General features: G+C 37.2%; 1 protein-coding gene across 3 annotated transcripts in view; it reads left to right on the top strand.

Moving 5' to 3' along the window:
* Positions 1-21,554, top strand: part of Arl15 (ADP ribosylation factor like GTPase 15) — a 392,761-nt gene that overhangs the window by 178,696 nt on the left and 192,511 nt on the right. For all 3 annotated transcript variants that reach the window (XM_047556318.1, XM_047556317.1, XM_047556319.1), the window contains one exon: positions 18,350-18,558. In XM_047556318.1, coding sequence (XP_047412274.1) covers positions 18,350-18,558 — 209 coding nt within the window. The remainder of the gene's footprint in view (positions 1-18,349; positions 18,559-21,554) is intronic.

Here is a 21,554-nt window from a genome sequence, read left to right as displayed (position 1 = left end):
GTTGCAGAGTGGTGTGGAAGGATTCAAGGTTAGAAAGGACAATGAGATCAAATCATCAGGAGCTTTGAATGGCAGGCCTAGCTTTGGACCAATGCTTCCCAAGGTTTTTCCCATTATCAGACAGATTGAAAGTGATAGTATTTTTATGATATATAAGAAAAGTCTGTACAGAAAGTCTGTACAGCTAGAGGCGATGATAAGAGCTGGGAAAGCATGCCCTGGGCTCATTAAGTGGTGCAGGGATTTCAGCACATCTGTAAATCCTTCCAAGGAACCCCTGAGTTAGGAAGGAACTAAGATTTCTATTTCAGACTTGATTTCTGTTTCTCAGATTTCAGTTGAAAGCAGTTTTGAGCATTTTGCCCAATAAACCCGTTCCTGCCCTCCACACACACATGCAAGCTCTTCCTTAGATGGTGCCACATGTTTCTAGTTCTCTATACAAGTACCAAGAGCCCTCCACCCCATTCATTTACTTTGCCTTCAAAACTGTGGCCTTTATTTCAAGGAAAGGATGACTACCTGTCCTACCCAGATTGTAGTCACCAAAGACACATGTAGATTTCTTGGATGTGTATCATTATACTTGTATTGCTTTTGGTTTTATGATGCATTTGAAGAATAATTGCATCTCAGGACCACTGCACCTGTACTTTGGCATGAAATTCTCAAGATTATTTATGGCCTCCCAACAAGTACATATATCAGTTCTGATTGTTCTTTTAGGGAATTAGTATGTGTGTCTCAAATAATAATTAATGTATTTGTTACACTTCAAATCCAAAAGAACTATTGTAGACTAAACAAAATTACCTTAATGAGTAATTTCTATAAAAAGATTTCCCTTGATTAAAGAATCTAGTTTAAATACCAAAATATCATAATTTAATGATGTTATATCTTCATTGGCTAGTGTATTAACAAGGAGGATGCTTCTCAAAGCACTTTATCTCTCTTGACATTTAACCAATTAAATTAAGAATATAAAAATAGATCTTGGTTTAATGTTTAAGACAGTTTAATGCTAAGAATGGATTGTAAACCTTATAATTTGATTTTAATTTTCTTTAGATATAATGATGGTAGTTTGGTTATGTTTTTAAATAGAATCATTAGCTTTTAGAGATGTATTCCAACACATTTTAAAATGAAGTTATATAACATCTGAGACTTGTTTCAAAGTAATATGAAGGAGAAAGTGAAATGAGCCCGGGAGAGCCAAGCTTGGTAGTCATTGAGGCTGGGTGATGGATACTATTTATCATACTTTTGTGACTCCATGTATTTGTTCAAAATTTTCCATAATGAGTAATGGAAATATCAGGAATATAATTCATCATTTGTTTAACAAGCGTCAGAACCCCCCCTGCAGAACCATCAAGAAGGGAGGCTTGGCTCTTCCATGCTGTGTTAAATCTGAACTACTGTGTTTTTAATTTCTGTTCTTCACCTTATTTTCTTTCACAGTTATCGATTCCTTTGCTCTTGCCCTTTTTTAATTCCTTAGTGTTTTGATCCAGTCTCTATTATAGCTGTCTCTTTTTGCTGCCGTCCATGCCCCTCTCTCTCTGGTGGATTCTCTCTCCCCTGACTCACATATAATGATTTACTACTTCTGATATGCTCTCTGTAGAGAATAGCCAAGAAATTAAATGTGACCTTTTTTTTTTTTTTCCCCTAGGTAAGATATCTTTAGAGCTTGAAGGACATTTTAAGCGTGTTGCAAGCTTTAGATGTTAATTTGGGGACATTCTTTTGGCTGTTCCATGGCTCTTAGGTTTTAGCTATTTTCTGGATCATTGGTACATCCTGTAATTGTTTAGACATATTGTATAATCACATGTCAAGACGCACAGGAGGAATCTTGTCGTCGTCGTTGTTGTTGTTGTTTCTTGTTTGTTTTTAATGCAGGATAATGGTTTAAAATTCACAATTCATTGAATAGAAATTTAACTTTCCAGTGTTTAGTAATGCTTTAAGAATCAGAAGAATAAACATGCTTTTATAGGAAACACTTGTGTTGCTCAGAAGTAGGTTGAAGCTGAAATGATAAAGTATTATCAAGATGTTATCAACTTGGTGACCTGCTACACTATTTGCTCATGAGTCAGGTTCATGTCTAAGTGGTTTGTCCCTGTATTCCTGAGACCTAGTATTACATCTGATACCTGAAAGCCACTTCATATATCTGTTAGTCTATGTAATGAGTAGTAATGCAAATCAATGGTTATTTTTATTTTAGCACGCACAAATTTAGTGAAGATTATATGATGGTTCATATAGGAGCTGCCTAAAATACCCAGAATTGATCTCAAAATGTAACTGCGGAAAACTGTCAGCCCAGGGAAGTCATTAAGACCTAAACATGTAAAACTGCACTAAGTCTAGTTCTTTAAACTGAAAGGATGTACAATTTACTCTGGGATCACAAAGGAAAGAGAAAGCAATGTTGTAAAAATAAAATTAAGGAAGGTTTCGTGGGGACATAAGATTTGGATCATATTTGAAATGTACATAGGAATTTTCTAAGTAAGTCATGAGTGGAGCAGAGGAAAAGCAACCAGAAGAAAATGCATGATGGAACTTGAGAGTGTCCAAGAGCCCTGCAGCGACACTGGAGAAGAATGTGGGGAGTGGGGGCAGTGGTTGATGATTGACTTACTGTTCAGAATAAGGGATAAGAGATTAAGAATGACTTTTAAGATTCATGGTTTGAATCTGGCTGTCAATCCCCAGACAGGGAATTCAGGAGGCTGTGTTAGGAAGGAGTGCATAGCAAGAATTGAGTTCATCTGGGGACAAATTGAGTTTAAAATGCTTGGGGAACAAGTACGAGGGAACAGATGAGAGATGTTAAGGAATAAGAGTACTGGTGCTCAGAAGAAAACTGGATTGAGAGCATTTCAACTGAATGTTTTCAAGATATTACAGGAAGTTGAAACAAAGTAAATGAAGACATTCCCAAGGAGGATGTATAAAGAGAAGAGAGATGCTAATGAACAAAGTTCAGGGGACATCAGTAGAGGTAATTCTTACTGAAGACCTGTGCACTCTGAGGGTAGAGACCATGTCCCTTTCATTTTCTTATCTCTGGAACACACACAACATATGACACTCAGCAGATCCTCACTGCAGTGTTTTTCAAACGTTGCCTTTGAAAGGAAGGTTTTGAGAGTGCAGAACAGGCTGTTGACTACAGCAATAAGGGGTTGCCAAGAAGAGCAATCATAAATTATTTTTTCTCCCTTTAGTTCATTAATCCACATTTGAAAGTTTCTCCCTAGCTGTAAATTCATTTTAAACTTTGCATTAATTATCTACTGTGGTATAACAATTTACTACAAAGTTAGAAACTTAAAACAATGCATATTTTCAATAAGTTAAACATAGAATTACCGTTTGACCCAGCAATTCCACTTTTAGTTAACACAAAAGAACTGAAAACAGGTGCTAAGCAAAAACTTATACACCGATATGCAGAGCAGCTTCATTCACAGTAACCAATGATGAAAATAACCTGGATGTCTATCAGCAGATGAATGGATAAACAGAACATGGTGTATTCATACTGTGGAATACTGTTCATCCGAAAAAGGAACTCCAAGTTCTCTTTCTTGCTGGCAGATTTTAGTTCGTTTTCAATTGACTGAGGACCTCCGTTTCCGGCCAGCTATTGGCCAGAGAAGGCTTGGTTCTTTGCCATTTGTGCCTCTACAATATGGCGGTTTACTTCAAGAAAGCTGGCACACCAAAAACGCAGCTGAGAAAATCTGAGAACAAGACAGAAGTTAAAACCACTTATAACTTAATCATGGAAGTGACATCCCATCACCTTGCCACATTCTCTTTTTAGAAACAAAGTACTTGTTAAGCCCATACTCAAGAGGAGGAGATTACACAAAGGTGTCAGTACCAAGAGGTGGGGGATCATTGGGGATCATCCCAGAGGTTACATGCCACAGTTGCCTTCGTCATGTGACATTTCTGTGAGGTTTTGGTGATTTTGGGGGGATGCCCCATGTTCTTCCTGATAGACCCTTCCTCATAGTAACCCCAAAATAATGTATTGTGCACCTGTAACACCATTGTGATAGGTGTAAAGAAAGAGAGCATATGGCTCCTGACTTTATAGAAACACAAAATATTGGTTATTCTGCTGCCACTTTTTTATAGAAAGTCTTCTTACACATTGATTATTAACAAAACCACATAACCATACAGAGATTTGTGTTAAGACTGTGTATTGAATGAATCTGAGTTTTTAGGTTTATAGCAAGACCATAGTTTTTCTCATTAAGGAAAAGGTAAAATCTTGAAGGATACAAACCAAAGAATGGGGTAGGTTGGATAACGTATCTTTCCTCTGCTAATTCTTTTGATGTTCAGCCATTTGTGTATAAGAAAAACTATTCAAAATAGTAGCAAGTTCATGATTAGTTATATAAAACAATTTCTTAAAAATGGACATTGCAGGCTGGGGTTGTGGCTCAGTGGTAGAGTGCTTGCCTAGCATGTGTGAGGCACTGGGTTCGATTCTCCCCACCACATATAAATAAATATATAAAATAAAGGTCTATCAACATCTAAAAAGATATTTTTAAAAAATGGACATTGCTCCTATGTCAGAGTGGTGCAAGTATCAGCAGATTAGCATACTTTCATACATGTCTACACTATAATTGTTTTCATTTATCTAGAATAAGAAGGGTTTAAAGGGAACCTCCTTATTATTATCCCCTGTGAAAATAAATCCTAACCTAATATCAGAGTTTTAAGAAAATTCACATTGTAGAACCCTACAGGATACCTAGTAAATGTTTCTTCACATGTATTCTGTTCTCTATCCTCAGGCAAATATATTCTTTAACTATCCTGGTCTAAATAAAACCTAGGCAAGAGACTTAGCATCATTTAAATTGCAATTTAAATTAAATTGGAACATACTTGATCCCTCAACTGAGAGCTGCCCTTATTTATTTACAATCTGTAGTTCATACTACTATCTCTCTTCTTCTGAGTGTTTTTCATGGGAAAGTATATTTGGAAGAGTAATGCTTGACCTCAGGCAATGTTTCAAACTCATTTGCCTTCTCTTTGGCCAGCACACTAATTCCTAATCTTTTTATGTTGTGGCACTCTATTTTATGTTACTCTCTGTTCCCAAGTGCTGTATGACACAGACTCACTTATATTTGAAAGTTAATTAAAATGAATATCATTTCAAGAGTCCTGCTTGCGTTTTGAGATAAAAGGACACATCCCACAGCATCAAAGATGTAAGTTGGCAATTAACTGATCTAGTGATATGATTAAGTGTGAAGAAATCTGTTTAATGGTAGATGTGAAGTAGTAGGCTAATCTTATTTTAATACATAATTGTGTAAAAAAGGAAGTCTGATCACCTTAAGATAGGATTTTAGTGGTTCATTCATCCAGCTTCAGTAGTAGGAACAATTCATTTGGAATCCTCTGGAACAGAACAATCATATCACTACATCTGCTTTATAATGGCAGCTTCCAAGCACAGAGGAAAAGCTTACTTCTAAGAACAGATAAAATGAGACTTGCTACTTTAGAAAGAAGCTTAGAGAGAATGGTATTTCCAACAAATATTTAAGTGATAAAGTTATTTTAACCTTATAAAAATGAGTCTGTTTATAGGGAAATAGTCCCTAAGTTCATTTTTAAGATTTATTTATTACTAATTGGCAAATATTGACTCCCTGCTCTGAACCTGGGGATAGAGTGGTGAATAGTCAAACCAAAGTTGATTCATGGCACTGTAGAGACAAGTGCCTGGTGAATCTGGTATGCCTAAAGACAAGCCGTGAAAAAGCTGTGAGAAATGGGGAATGAATGAGTTCCTGAGAAATTCCATTTTGAGCCTAGATGTGTTTGTGTTTCTCTTCAGTTCATGATCCAATTCCATTTTATTTAAAAGTGGTCCTTGACAGAAGAAAAGGAAAACTAAGCACTTGCTTACAAATGGCAGCCCCTGCTTTAGCTCATGGATACCTGAGCTCTTACTGGTACAGCCATGCCAGCAGCTGAAAATATGGCTAATTTTTATTCATCTAGACAATTGTAAAAAGGAGGGGAACAATGTAAAGCATAGTAATAGCTTAGTGTGTATATAAAAGTATAGCGTGTGTCAGCCTCTTACCTAACAAGTCTCGAAGGCACACACATACGAAGGCACACACATACACACGAGTTCAGTTTGTATCAGTAATCAGCTTGGGTTTTCCCATCATAAAATACAAGAGAGTATCATCTGCATGTTAACTTGATTGATCACACTGTTTCTTTTAAAACCTAGTTTGAGACAGCTGTGCTAAAGGACTGCTCATTTGCATCTGAAGGGTTCGAGGAAATTGGAGAATATAAACTACTAGAGACTGAGGGAGATAGAGGATGGTAGAAGAAAGCTACTGTAAGAGAAGAAAGGGTTCATCCCAAATAAAAACTTGGCTTATTTTTGTAATATGAGCTGTCTCAGATATTGCAAAGGAACCTATCTGATTATCCAGGTTGCCAAGATGTGACAGAGCTGGACTTTGAACCCAGTGAGGCTACTCAACTGTTGGTGCTGTTCATCAGTCTAACATCCTTCTGTCCAAGCGCTATCCTTTCTGGCAGGGCTGAACCCAACTCCAGTGCATGACCTTGTTTTCTAGGAAAATTACATACTGAATTCTGAAAATATTGGAAATTTAAAAAGTTTTGGAACATATTTGATCCCTCAACTGAGAGCTGCCCTTATTTATTTACAATCTGTAGTTCATATCTACTTGTCCAATTACCATACTTAAATCATAAAGTGTATTAGTTCATGTACATGATTAAATTAGAAATTAGTGTCTCTTCCCTAAATTCTAGGCTGTCACCTTAACATTCACTCTTTTATACTTATGCCTAAACATGATCCCTGATCGATGGATTACAACTAGAACAAAGGGAATGGTCCTGGCAGAAAAAGTGAACTCCCCCTTTAAGAGCTGTGATAAGCATTTCCATCAAGGATATCACAGAGATTGTTAAAAGATGAAAGAAAATATGGGTGGAATCAAATATTGTAGAGGAGAATTTTCCTTAAGGTTTTGTTTCATGACTAGGTTATATGGTCATAACTTGTCTTGAGGTCAGAATAATCACAGAAGGCAAATTGCAGTTAAAGTGAGAGATAAATTTAATATTCCAATTTTCAGCATCTTGGCTTACCATCTGGGACTGTACATAAACTCTTTTCTAAGATGAGACATTAGATGATTTTAAATCGTCATGGCCTGTGAATTTGTTTTAATTAGAACCTCATACATCTCTATCAGTTTGTCACAAGGTAGGTAAACGAAAGCTTACTATTAAGAAAAATCCTAGTGGGGAGAAATTGCAAACCATGCTAGAATGCAGTAGCATTTCCACAGTTTTGTAAGATCTTATTTTACCCTGGGTATGTAACAAATATCTCCCACTTCAGCCAGAAAGTTCCTAATTTGGCTCTCCCCATTTTGTTGCTTTGGTTAATAGCAATTGCTACAAAATTGTTCCCACATTAACTTTTCTAGTCTGGCCATCAGATTTTCTAGAGTACCACAAAAGTGCTTTGGTTTTTGGATCATGCCTGTAGCTCAGGAATTTGCTACTTGGTAAACTCATGGACTGTCCAAGTTGTGATCACCTGGGGTTTGTGGGTCTTCCACGGAGACTGCCCTCTGTTTTTGCAGAAACACAGGAAGGAAAATTTCCCCAAAACTATTCCCACAGCTTTTCTTTCAATGTTTTGGGTTTCTCGTGACTCTGATTCTGTTGGGCACCTTGACACTGTAAAGGACCACAAATAGAATCAAATCTAAAAGGATCCCAGAGAGCATAAGGTACTGCTTTTGTTTGTGGTTTTGTACAGTGCAGAACACGTGGTACATTGTAGCTGCACATTTCCACATTATATAATTAAGAAATTCTTATAGATGTGGAGTGAAAGATTCCTTGCAAAACTGGATGTGTGCCAAAAACATAAAAATTACATATTAAACACTGTAGTTCAACAAACTAGTACCATCAACCCCAAAGAAGGGTTTTTTTGTGTACCATAAAATGACTTGGGTATGTTCTGCATATAAGAAATCTGAATAAATATGCACTTAATTCACCAAAAAATATTTGTTGACTTCTCATTATGTGTAAAACTTTGTTTTAGATGTGTTTGGATATGGAGAAGAACCACACAAATGCACAGAACTTCCATATGCCTCTCTTTCAGTTGAATCAAGAAGATGATAAATGAATTTAGATGACTGTGTTGCAGGGTGAAAAATGTAATGAGCAGAGAACTAAGAGAAATAGACTGCTTCTAAGATTTATTTCCTACTGGAAGATCGGAAAAGGCTTGGTGGAGTAGGTGACACTTGATCTGTCTGGCTCTTGAAGAGCATTTAGTAGTTCCAGTGTTGAAGAACTGAGAAAACTGACGTGGTAGGGACTTCAGGCAAAAGATACACAAGACAATGTGCAGGAGGGTGAAAAACAGATCTGGCTGGTTGTGGTGACGTACACCTATAATCCCAGCAGCTTGGGTGACTGAGGCAGGAGGTTTGCAAGTTCAAAGCCAGCCTCAGCAACTTAGCAAGGCCTTGAGTAAATTAGCAAGATTCTGTCTCAAAATTGAACATTTTTTTTTTTTTTAAAGTAGGAGGAAGGACTGGAGATGTGGCTCAGTGATTAAGCACCCCTGGATTCAATTCCTGGTACCAAAAACCAAACAAAAAACAACAACAACAAAACCACTCAGGTCTGGTCCTGGAGGGCAAGAAGTCAGTTGCATTTGGGGAATGTACAAAGAGACCACTAGGGAAATGCCATAGAAATGGCAGAGTGGAGTCAGATCATGGCAAACCATAAATGCTAGATCACAAAATTTTGGAACTTCAAGTATAGATGTTTAATTTTTTTTTTTTTTTTTTTTAGCAGAACAGTGATATAATTTGAGATACTTTTCTAGGCAAGTTGTTGGTATATTGATGACATAATTCGAACTGGTTTTCTGGAAGGTGATGAGCTTGTGAAATACAGTGTAGACAAACAGATGTCAGAATGCAGGTATAGTCCTCAAGTATGATCGTTAGAACATGATGAAGGTAGTGATGTAAAATTGTATTTTCAGAAACACAGACATCCATAATATGTGTTGATTCTTGAGTCATGTAGATCTTCCAAATGTTGACATGTTGCATTATACTTATCTGTCTGTTAATATTACCAACAATCTCCGTTGAGAAGCTGTCAGGCTCACAAGTGGCAGTAATGAGTTTTCCAAAATCCTAGCTTTTGCTTGAAAACAAATTTTATCGACAACAAATACTATCAATTATTTCCCTTGAAGTGACAGGCATACACATTCATCTTTGAGAAAATGTCTATTGTAATACTCAAGTCTGGAAAATCAGATTGCCAGTTGAAATTCCAAGTAAAAATGGAATTTTTTGAAAAGAAAAAAGCAACTGGTTTAAGTACAACTCAGTTGTACAAATTTATTCTCAAAACAACTATCTACTTTGGTCTGTAGCAAAAATGCTTTCTGCATACTTCCTGTGTCATTATTCAGAATATATTAAGAGATGTGTTTAGAGCTAAGTCAATAAAACTAATAACCTTTACTGTTTAAGTCTACTCATAGATGAAACTGGCTTTTTTCTTCCCCTGCAATTGCATAGTAGTTAAGAAAATAGTGGCTGCTCATTAATGCTGGTGTCTGTGTACATGCAATGCCCCCTATGGTTTTACTCACCTTTGCTTTTGTAGTGTCATTGAAAATGTCAGTACAGTGAAAATAGCAAATGATGTCTTAGTATAGTTATAAACATAGTTTTGAATTCCTGGGTCTCCTGAAAGTTCTCAAAAGCCATACTTTGAGAGTTGTTCCTTGATTTTAGAAGACTTACTGGCTGTCTTCTGCCCCGATGGATATGAATGTTATGTAAACCAAGCCTTGGTTTTTACTTCTGCATAATAATGATTGTATTTTTGTGTTGTCTGCTGCTGAGCCATCAGCTAGTCAGATGGATTGTGATGCTTGTATGTTGTTCTCTAGGTAACTGGGGGACCCTCTTGGTGTCCTGCCATAACCCCACTTCCATGGGCATCAGACTGCCTCCTGACTGCCTATACTTTGGATTCTTTGTCTGGCATCTTTTCTCTGGCAGCTGGATTCTGCTTTACCTGAGTGCCTTGGACAAGTCATAAGTGCTGGGAAACTAATGCCTGCCCTCCTCAAAAGCCCTCAACCAACCAGCTAATGGAAGCATGGAGGAGAGATAGGCAGATAAGACCTGACTCCTTCACCCCAGTATCTGTTCTGGGCTGGCTTCCAGAGTTATAGCAGGATTAAACTCTAGTTACCCACACTGATTTCTGGCTTGATAACCCTTCTTTTGTGTATTATCTCTTTCCCTGGCTCACATCCCCCATTCTGCAGCTAGTGTTTCCTGTATTCACCTCTCAAGCCATTTATACTGGGCAAATCCAAAAGAAAGGCAGAAGCTATTTGTTTATACGGTTCCTTTGTGGACTAGCTTCTAGCCTTTGGGAGAAGGGAGAATTTTTATCTTCTTTCCACACAATAGTTTCTCATGCAGATTTCTAGTACATGTAGGCATTCCTTAATGAGCTCATCTTTTTTAGGCTATGCAGTTAGCCACACATGCAAGAGTGTGTAGTGTATTTATCCATTCTCAAGGTTTGTGAATTCTGGAGTCTTGGCAAGTTAGGCCTGGAGGAAGCTGAGGTATGGGTAGGTGAGACTGTTCAACCTAAGTCCCAACAAGTGGTGAGTAGTGGCCAAGGTCCTTAAGCAAGACGAGACCAACCCAGGTGGTATTCCTTAGGGCTCTATAGTAATTCTCCATTAACTGCTGAATCTAAGCCAGACATTGCCTGGCCTACAAAGCTATCTGTGTTCTATCTTTACACTAGCCATTCACTTGTCATGAACTCATGTTTCACATTACATTTGCATTCTCTTCACTGTGGCCTGCTACCCACTGAGTCCTGATTTTCTCCTAGCTTATGAACTCTGCTGTCCCTCTCTCCCTGTCATTGGTTTCACTTGCTTGTTATTTCCACAATCCCAGAGTGCTGGGGACTCGAACCCGAGTCTCCAGCATGAGAGGCAGGCACTCTACGAGATAGGCTATATGGCCTTCACTTCTCCCTGTCATTGGAATTCCTTTTCTCCACAATATGATTCTTAACCATTCTTTAAAGCCTGTGGGCACATTTTTTACACATGCATTCACATAGAACATTCCATCGATTTCCATTTCATCAGTCTCTCACATTCTTTGAAAAGCAGCTCCTTATACTGGAAACTAACCACATAGTCTTGGGAATCAGAGCGTCCAAAGTTTAAGTCATAAATCTGCCACCTACTGAAAGTGTGTCTCTTCTGTCCCAGGTACTTCACCCATTAAGTGAGGAAAATAGAGTCTAAAGGGTTAAAGGGGGTGTCGTTTGTAAGCCTCTTAGGTAGTTAGATTAGGTGTGAAGTGTTATTCCTGTGGACATGTCACTGCAGATCTCACTGTGGTTCTGGGGACTGGGTCTTCTCCAGCTCAGTGATTATCCACTGTTTAGGGGGGTTCACTTTGGCCTTGCAAACTGAACATGTTTTTCATAAAGAACTTATCAGTTCCCATTTCTAAGAACCCTGTCATTATCTAGTATAAACTGTTTTTTGACTTTGAAAAGCAAAATAAGACATACGCCTCTTTTTAGAGCATTTGACTTTAATTCTTCACATTTTTATGCTTTGTTTTCCATTTAGAGAGACTTCATTTATCTCCTTTATTCTGGTTATTGCATGTGTATAGGTGGGCAAGTGTGCAAAGAAGTTTGAGTTTCCATATGTATGTCTTAGCCCTTCCTGAATTCTTAGTATTTCAGTTTTTAAAAACAGATTAAATGAGGCTATTGTATAAAAGACAAAAGAATGAACTCACCAATCAAATACTGGGGGTGTGATAGATGAAAAGAGTGAAAAAAGTTTAAAATTATTATTTTTCTCCCTTCTCCTTGTTCTCTTATTCTTTGGACATTACTCCCCATGTTGGAAATGCTCTCTCTTAAAGTAGTACTACTGAGGAAATCTGTGCTCTAAAACTACACTGTTCTCTAGGATTCGAAGACCCATCTATAGTTCAAGTTTTCCAAATTGGGCTCCATTATTGGGTCTCCAATCCCATTTAGTTTTCCAGAGGAAAATTATTCTTACTTCCTTTTAATTTCTTAAGCTGGTGTTAAGAGGATGGAAAGAGGAGGTGATCTGACTATGCTCATCCTGACTCTTTATGCTACCACAGATTGCTGAGTGGTCAGGGCAGCCTACAGCGTAGTCCTTTGGCAGTTGCCCTCTGGGAAGCCATGTCTGGATGGGCTGACTGCAGCCCCTCCTATATGACCAAAGCTTTGTGTTCTTCCTTTCTGAAACAGGCTGAATCTCTGTAACTACTTCTGTTGCAGTGGTTTCTAGCAGTCTGTCTTGTCAGCAGTTATGGAAATATCTAGAGTGGCAGTGTTCACTAGCCACATGTGGGTAATGACTACCATATTGGAAAGCACAGATGTAGAATGATCTTATCATTGCAGAAATTCCAACTGGACAGTGCTAGTCTGGAAATCAGATGTTTCATAGGGAAAACATTGAGTAACTGCTTTCATTACTGACTTCTGAATATTTCCATTTTTAAATCCATTGGTTCTATTTTTCAAAGAACAACTTTTAAGGAACTTATTCAGAGACTTTCAAATTTAACATGAGGAAACTTAGCATCTCTTTGGTTGCAAATAAACAAAATAATCTTCTAAAATTGACTTGAATGATGGGTATTTACTATGCTCACTTATTAGAGTCCTTATCGGCGGGGGATAGATTTGCAGCTCAGCAGTGTTCTCAAAGATCCAGACTCTTGCTGTCTTCCTATTTGAACACTTCAGTGTGTAGGTATGTCTCTGTCAAGGTTACTACAAGGCTAATGCTGCTCAAAGCATCATCTTATCACCCAAAGAAATCTAAAAGCTTATTGAGAAGCAAAATCTTTTCCAGAAACTTCCCACAGCCCTTTATTATATCCCTGTGGAACAGAAGTGAACCCTATGTCCATATTGCTGCAAGAGAGAAAACAAGTGTCATTAGTTTCTATAATGGTAGATTGGCTCTGCTGTGAGCAGTATTAAGACTGGAATTTCTGTCTGTTTTGTTTAGTGCTGCATCCACAGTACTTAGGATGGTGCCAGGTGTTTAGTGCCTATCTGTTAGACGAATGACTTAGTGAATGATGAGTGACCATTGTTACCAACCATGGTGTGCCATAGAAGTGAACATACACAACCAGAGCATGTTATGCTCTTGTCTTTTCCCTCTACTTTTATTGGGTAGTACCTTGAATCTGGCTCTCCTGGTTGACTCAGAATGAGTTCTTAGATTCCTGAGAATTCCTTAGAATTTTTAGTAAGGCAGTATTGGACCTGGAGTAACAACGACATTTAGAAACACCCAAATGTCCTATCCAGTCTACCACCATAGTACCTTGAACGCCCTGATCTCGTCCAGATGTCCTATCCAGCTCCTCTACTATCCAGACTTCCCCTTGTTTTTAATCTAAGAGTACAAAACATAGACCAGGTTTGAATTTGGTATCTAAGTCTTTTATGTAACAATGCTAATTTAAGTTACACAGCATGCAGTTTTAGTCATTAGATAAGAGTAGCCCCAGGCTGTATTTCATGGCATCTCCTGTGTGTGTTACTCCTTTTGGATTTATTTGGTTTGTGGGTTAGGAAGGTTAGGATGTGAGCATCGGACAGGTGTCCATAGCCTCCCCCATCAGGCAGCTGGGTAAATGACACAGTCATTTTTCATTTTAATCTGGTGACTAAACTCTGGTCTTCTAATCAGGACTGAACAATTGTATGCCATCCTTCCCTCATAGCTGGTTTCCTTGACCCCACTGTGATCAGGCTGCCACTGACTAAAGCCCCTGGTAGCAGGATGGATTGGAATTTAGAATTCCAAATTCAGTGCTTGTGAAGAAAGTTTGAAATACTAAGATTGGGCATAAAATTTTGCTGCTAGAGATGTAAGAAAAAGGTCTTTAGATTATTAATAATTTCATTTATTATGTTATAGTATTTTTTTAAGTAGTTGTATTTCTCTTTGAGTTTGTTTCATCCACCAATATGGTTGTTGGGTTTGCTGGCATTTTATCTCACTATTTTCAGGCACTTTATGTACTCCTCAGTGTGGCAAATGAAAATGCAGTTTCTCACTAGAAGAGACGATGGCATCTGTGGAATTTTCATTGTGTCCCAGATGTTTTCTAATGGACAAATCCTCAAACACATAACCAGTAGTTTCTTTATCCTTGACTCCCTGTATGCCATCTACTATGTGGCTCTATTTGTTCCCTCTGATAGATTTACAGGTCTCCTTGTGATTAATACAACTTCACAGGATTTAATAGTTTAAGCTAATGTGAATGATGCTAAATATCTCTTTAGGTTCTACCTCAGTGACTTGGAAGGAATAACTATTCACTGAATTAATGAGTTGAGAAATTTTTTCTTGGGCATATTCCCATACTGGACATTAATATATACAGGCATTTAAGTATCTTTTGCTCTAACAGGTCCCCTCCCAACCCCAGCTTATGTCACAGTACATTCTTTATTTAGCTTATCAATGATTTCTCTACTTCAATCACATTGGACCTAAATGTATTTTTAGATGTGTAACCTTGGGCAGTTCCCATAATCATTTTGTCTTGGCCTCATTGTTGATGAACTGTGAACACCTAGGTAACCAGACTGTCATGGGTAAATGAGTTAATACATGTTAAAAAAAAAACAAAAAAAAGAAAAAAAAAAAAAAAGAAAACCACTGAGAACAACCACCAGTCACTGCCCAAACCATAGGAGTTAGTCAGTTGCAACCTTCGATTGTCTATGGACAAGAAGAGCATTCTGTAAGCATTAATTGACTCTATGGAATTTATAATAAAACATGTTGCATATATTCTTATATGAAAATTGTGTTTTGCATCTTTTATAAAAGGATGTTAGTAAAATTTGTGGCAAATTTGTGTGTGGATACATATGCACACATTATTTTGTTGGTTTAAGTAATTATCTCTGGGTATCACGGCTTCCACTTTTGTCCCTCAAGCTTATGGATGGCTCTCTAGCATATGGATAATGTCTGGATGTAGCTTGCAGCAGATGCTGTGGGTATCCTACCCAGATCTCCTTTACTGGGCCAGTGAATCCATCTCCCAGCTGCTGTGGGTATTAGCTGCTAATGACTCACACCTGTACCCTTCTCTAGAGAACTGCTCTTGGCTGACAGTAATTGCTTCAACCAAATATGTCTGGGAGATTATGAGATCAGGCTCCAACGCCCTCCTGTTCTTCAGTGGTGGCTTGTAGCCAGTGACTATACAGGGTTATAATAGCCCAGCTTCCTAACCTCTGGACTGGACAACTTCTGTGGTTCAGTCCAAGCTCCAGACTTCCTCATTGAATCAAGCTAAAACTAGATGTCTGAAACTACATCTTTGCCAAAATTCTTCACCCATTCTAGCTTACCTCTTCCACTCCTGGTTTCTCTTGACAACACTCCGTCTATAATCAGGTGCATATGAAACATCATCTCAGGCCCTGCTTCTGGGGAACCTGAACTAAGATGTTGCTAATCTTGGTACCCCTGTTCTTTCCCTAGTTTCACCAGCACTTATGCAACCAATTTCCTTATTAAATAATCTCTGGTTTAAATTGCCTCTCTTTAATTTTGTTTTGTTTTCTCAGTTGGACCTTTGCTGATATACATCAACCCTGTTCATATCCCTTGTCTTTGCACATTTAAGTTACTCAACATCAAATAAATGCCCCTGACGCTCTTACCTACCTACTTATTTCAGCATAGTGTAATGGTGAATATCCCACATTTTAGGTTCTAAAAGTTGTTTTCAAAACCTCAGTCAGTTACACTTCCCTCCCCCAATTGTAAGAATTATATGAGATATTCTTTCTAAAACAGCACTGTGCCTGGAATGTAAGAAGTCTTTGATAACCAGTAGCCATTTTGTTACTGATAATAATCTTTTAAAAATGATTTTCTCCACTTCGGGTGAGTTATTTCATGTCCTTCTCCCTAATGAGTACCTCTAGGATAGCCCTTTAGGAACTATATTAAAATTGGAGTTTTCTCATTTGTGAAGTCCTTGACAAGCCACCCTGTACACAATGCATGCCTTGAAACCGAGAGCTACTATTCTCATTTGTTTTCACCTCTGTCCTCCTTCTCTCTTCCTTCAGCCATCTCTCTTCTAATATATGAATCTTTCCTCCATTATTTCCTTCTTTATCTTTCATTTTGTTTAAAATATATGTATATATGTAAATTTTATATATATGTATATATATATATATATATTTTTTTTTGTTGTTGTTGTTGTTGTTGTTGCTTCTCCCAGAAAATATGAGCTTCCTGGTGTTATCCAGTAGTGTATTGGCTCTCCACGGAAGGAAGAGACCTGATAGGTAGCATTTGATGATTTCCATGGTAAAAACACTTCCACCCTGGCAATTTCAAGTTACTAATATGAAATCACTGAACACAGAGTTGGGAAGAAATACCCAGAAGTGGTTTTTGTCAGCCAGTGCACACTAACTTAGACTCCACTGTTTGGATCCCTGACATTTATTTACACTATGTTGGACACAGGAGATAAATGTTCAACAAATGACTAAAATAGTTACTGATTAGAACTTACATGCAGAAAATTGGTAAAATTCCTTTATCTTATTTTTGTTATGTATCCAATGATACCCACCCCCCACATACACACACCACACAAATTACCCATCTACTTCACCTGTCAGTGTCTTAAAAAAGCAGTCATCACGATGTAATGGGAAATGCCCATACTCTTTCTGGGTAGGTTGTCCAACTCAGATGCAAATCCTGATGTTGTGATTTACTTAGACAAACATGATGCTATCACTCATCTTGCCTCCTCAGCCTCAGTTTCCTCAGAGAATTGGACAGGAAAATCTCTAAAATTCCTTTTAGTCTCTAGACTCATAAAGCTTAATTAATTTAGTTTCCTCATTGCTCTTTCTTCTCATTATTGCATTAGACTTTTGAGTTATACGTTTCACTGAATATTAGAGACATAAGACATGTTGTAAGATATGTCCTGCCTGATGAGAACTCTGTGTCTCTTCTTATGAACACCTCATATCATTGAGCCCATGAGTGTGTTCATTGCCTTTTATTCTTCCCCATGGGCTATGAACCCTAATGAATTTATATAAATATACCAAAGGCCAAGATTTTAGTTGTTCACAAATTTCAGCACTTTGACACATAAAGTTATTGTACTAATAACTCTCTGGATGGAATTAAACAAGCCAGCAAGCAGCCCAGCCAGGAGTTTGTCTTAGTCTACTTTCTGTTGCTATTAACAGAATGCCACAGACTGGGTAATTTATAAGGAAATGAAATTTATTTATTACAGTTCTGGAGACTGGGAAGTCCAAGGTCGAAGGTCCACATCTGGTGAGGGTCTTGCTGTGTCATGATGTGGTAGAAGCATGATGTGGTGAGGGGACATGAGGCTTGGATCCCTCTGCCTCTTTTTATAAACCCACTAATCCAATCTTTTGATCTCATCTGATCCTAATTATGTCTGAAAGGCCCATGTCCAGATACCACCAACACACGATTTGAGGATTAGGTTTCCAACGCCTGAAACTTGGGGGATACCTCAAACTATAGCACAGTGTTGTTAGGAAATATCACCAAATAATAATGGTATAGATGTACATGGTACAGAAGGACGCCTTGGGGAGCATCTGCTTTCTGAGTTAGGTCCATTCCCAACTTGTGGAGAGTGTAGTTCACTTAGGAATATGAAGCAGAGTCAGAGAACATTCTTTTCACTTGAAGTCTAAGAAGTACTATCCTGGTCCTTCCTCATGTCTTTTGATATGGAAGTGTCAGAATGACTTAAACATTAGCATTCTGTTAGCCGCATCTGCCTGTTGGCTCTAGGCCTTTGTTCTCATCCATCACAACCTCTGTCTTTTCTAGATTCCTGTTCTATTCCATCCCACAGCCTTTCATAACTTAATTTTGAAAAGATATGTTGCTTTCCAATAGGAAATACTAATACTTTCATAACTTAATTTTGAAAAGATATGTTGCTTTCCAATAGGAAATACTAATAGGAGCATTATTCAGTTTCTGGAAGCTATTCTTAAAAAGGAAAAAAAAAATTTTTTTTTCTTTTTGTGACAGGAGCTGATAATATCCGGAAATACTGGAGCCGTTACTACCAAGGATCTCAAGGGGTAATATTTGTATTAGACAGTGCCTCTTCAGAGGACGATTTAGAAACTGCTAGAAATGAACTGCACTCAGCTCTTCAGCACCCACAGTTATGCACTTTACCCTTTTTAATATTGGCCAATCATCAAGACAAGCCAGCGGCTCGCTCAGTACAAGAGGTATGTCTCATTGGCATGGCAACCCTTTGTCTACCTTGTTTGTTTGTTGGACTATTGCTGTAACAATGGAATCTGAAAAGATGCATATAACTAGAGATGTTCTGATCACTCAACATCATCTGACCTGCTGACATAATTCGTTCTGCTCTCCTCTGGTGTTTCAAGAAATGGGCATCACTTGCCCTTAAATGTCATGTTCTTGCTCCTCTGCAATGCTTGCTGTTAACTAGGAACAGTGGGTCCTATTCTGTAATCAGCCAGGTTGAAAACTGATGTTTTATCTTGGGAGTTCCATGCCACCAAATACCTTTTAATATGGACCACTCTTTATTTTCCTTATCTAATTTTATTTCTTAGTTTGTGTCTCTCCTATGAAAACACAAGACTCTTCTGGGCAAATAATTAGTGTCTCACTGAGCCAAACTTCTGATTTGACTCATGGTACTAAAGTAATAAGATATATGAATAGTTTCTAAAACTTAAATTACAATGAGTTATATAAGCTAAGTATAATGAAATCAAAAGTCTTGATGTGTTCTTTACACCTGTAACTTTTAGGATATATTTCCCCCTCTCCTTCAGAAAACTGTGCATCCTTAAGTGACTTTGGAATAAGATGATTAATAGGAATGTCATTACCTTTTAGTCTGAAAAATGAGCAAAGAACATCTCATGTTTTAATTCCAGACCTTTCTCACATTTAGAGTGTGACCCATGGCTAATAACTTTGTTCTGGTATCTGGTTTCTCATCTATAAAATGGGAATAATACAAATTATTTTAAGTGACTGGGATTAATTTAGGTAATTTACTTTGTAGTTTGAAGTACTAAGTGGAAGATTACCATACATAGGAAGTTTTCATTTGTTTTAGAAAAATAATAAAGAAGGCAAGGATTTCAATTATTAGTTTTCTTGTCTATCTTTAGTTGCCTCATTCAGCATTAACTACTTTGTACCTTTTTTTCTGTATAGATTTTGGAAAATATAATATAGATAATAGTAATTAAAGTAAAAAATAACTCTAAAAATAGTATCAGAGAGGGATTATTGTACAGATCTTCAGCATTGTGATTGTGGTACCTTTCTATGATGCTTACCTTAAGATCTTAGATAAATCTAACTTTATGCCAACTGGTGTTCTATCTGTAGAATGGTTATAATCATGTGCAGTAATGGGTTGCTATGAATATTACCTTAGTTTACAATTATAAGGTGCTTTGCTGAAAATATATTGTTATTCTGATAGTCCTTATGGGAAATATTACATATGTGCGTATTGCAGAATACAGAGAGACAATATGTTGCATTTGAATATATGAAGTATATAATGCATATTAGTATGAAGTCTGAGAATTATGAAATCTGAGATAGACATGATGAAAGTATCATTTCAGGTGACTTTATTCAAGTTAGATGAATATCTGACAAGAGATTTTCTTTTCTTTTTGCTTTGAAATTATAGAAACTATGTGTTTTCCTTAGACATCATATTATTGAGACAGATGTGTTATTTAAACTGAATATATGACTCATAGGAATTAAAGACTGTCACATTGAGTAAAGGAAGCTTTTAGCAATTAATTGCTTCTGAGTATTCCTTGTGTGTGTTTGCTGAGTAACTTGTAGGAAAAGAGCAAATATCTCCCCACTTTTGGTGATTAATCTTTTAGTAAGATAGATGGCCATAAATATAGAAGATCATAAGTATGGTTTGAAAATTATTCTAAATTTGTATATACTAGAGGATGACACTTGATTATGCTTTTCATCTGTATCAATTTCAATTTTCCTTAAAATTTTTTCATATAATGGAATTTGTATAGTACCATTTTGAAGATGGTAAAGCATTTTTCCTATGGTTCTGTAAGTACATACCATACAGGTGTGTGTTAGCCACTTTAGATTACTTTGTTAGAATACACAAATGAATGCTGTTGCAAGTCTTGAATTTCATGGAGGTGTAATCAAGTATTTATGCTTACTTTGACCCAAAAGGAAAAGAAGTTTCCCCTCTCTCTTATTTTTTGATGGCAGAGAAATTTCTCTGTCTGGTGTTATAAGACCCTATTGAAATACTCTCAGTAACATTGTGAGAATTAAATCAGTATATTATTGTTAGCAATAAAAATGGAGTTGTGAAACTGAATCTTCAGTGTTGTATAAAAATAACCCCAAACTGGTTGGGAGCAGGCTTGGGTAGAAAATTGAAAAGTGAACAAAGTCATATGTTAGTTGTAATGTATTTAGATGTGGTCATCTTTTTATTATTCTTTCTTTCATGAAGGTATTACATGTTCTCTGCCCTATCGCTTGTAAACATTTAATTTGCACCTGTTCATTTGTGTATACTTTGAAATTTCCAAATGCTAAAAAGATCATGTTTTGCTCTGCAAAATATCTGCGAATTTTAGGCAAGATTTTGTTCCTTTTTTAAAGTATTTTTTTAGTTGTTGATGGACCTTCATTTTATTTATTTACGTGTGGTGCTGAGAATCAAACCCAGTGCCTCACACATGCTAGGCAAGGGCTCTACCACTGAGCCCCAAGATTCTGTTCTTTAAGAATCAAGGAAGTTGCATTCAGTTTACCAGAAAGTACCGAACCACTCTTGAGTGCAGTTAAGAAAAGATGAGTTGGAAAGGCTTATTGATCCTTCCCCTTTCTCCATTGAAAATTACTACATTTTATGCTTTGTGAAGAAAATATGCCATTATTTATCCTTTGCTGGAATAAAACTTGGAATTAATTTGCTTAATCAAGGAATGAGAATACTGTTGACTTTAGAAGTGGATGGAGACAGTGAAACCTAGAGGAGAAAGCAGAATTATCACTGGGATTCCAACAGAGGATAAAAATCCTCAGAAAATTAAATATTTAGTCCCCTCCCTACAATGAGTGTTGATGTGCTTTTGTCGAGCGCTATGTTAAGAAAGGACGACAGGGGTTGAAATTACTCTGGAACCCACAGGCAGAGGGCAACCTGCCCAGTTATTTT

The sequence above is a fragment of the Sciurus carolinensis genome, chromosome 6, assembly GCF_902686445.1.
Source record: "Sciurus carolinensis chromosome 6, mSciCar1.2, whole genome shotgun sequence".
Lineage (NCBI taxonomy): Eukaryota > Metazoa > Chordata > Mammalia > Rodentia > Sciuridae > Sciurus > Sciurus carolinensis.
This window is presented reverse-complemented; position numbering and strand designations above follow the sequence as displayed.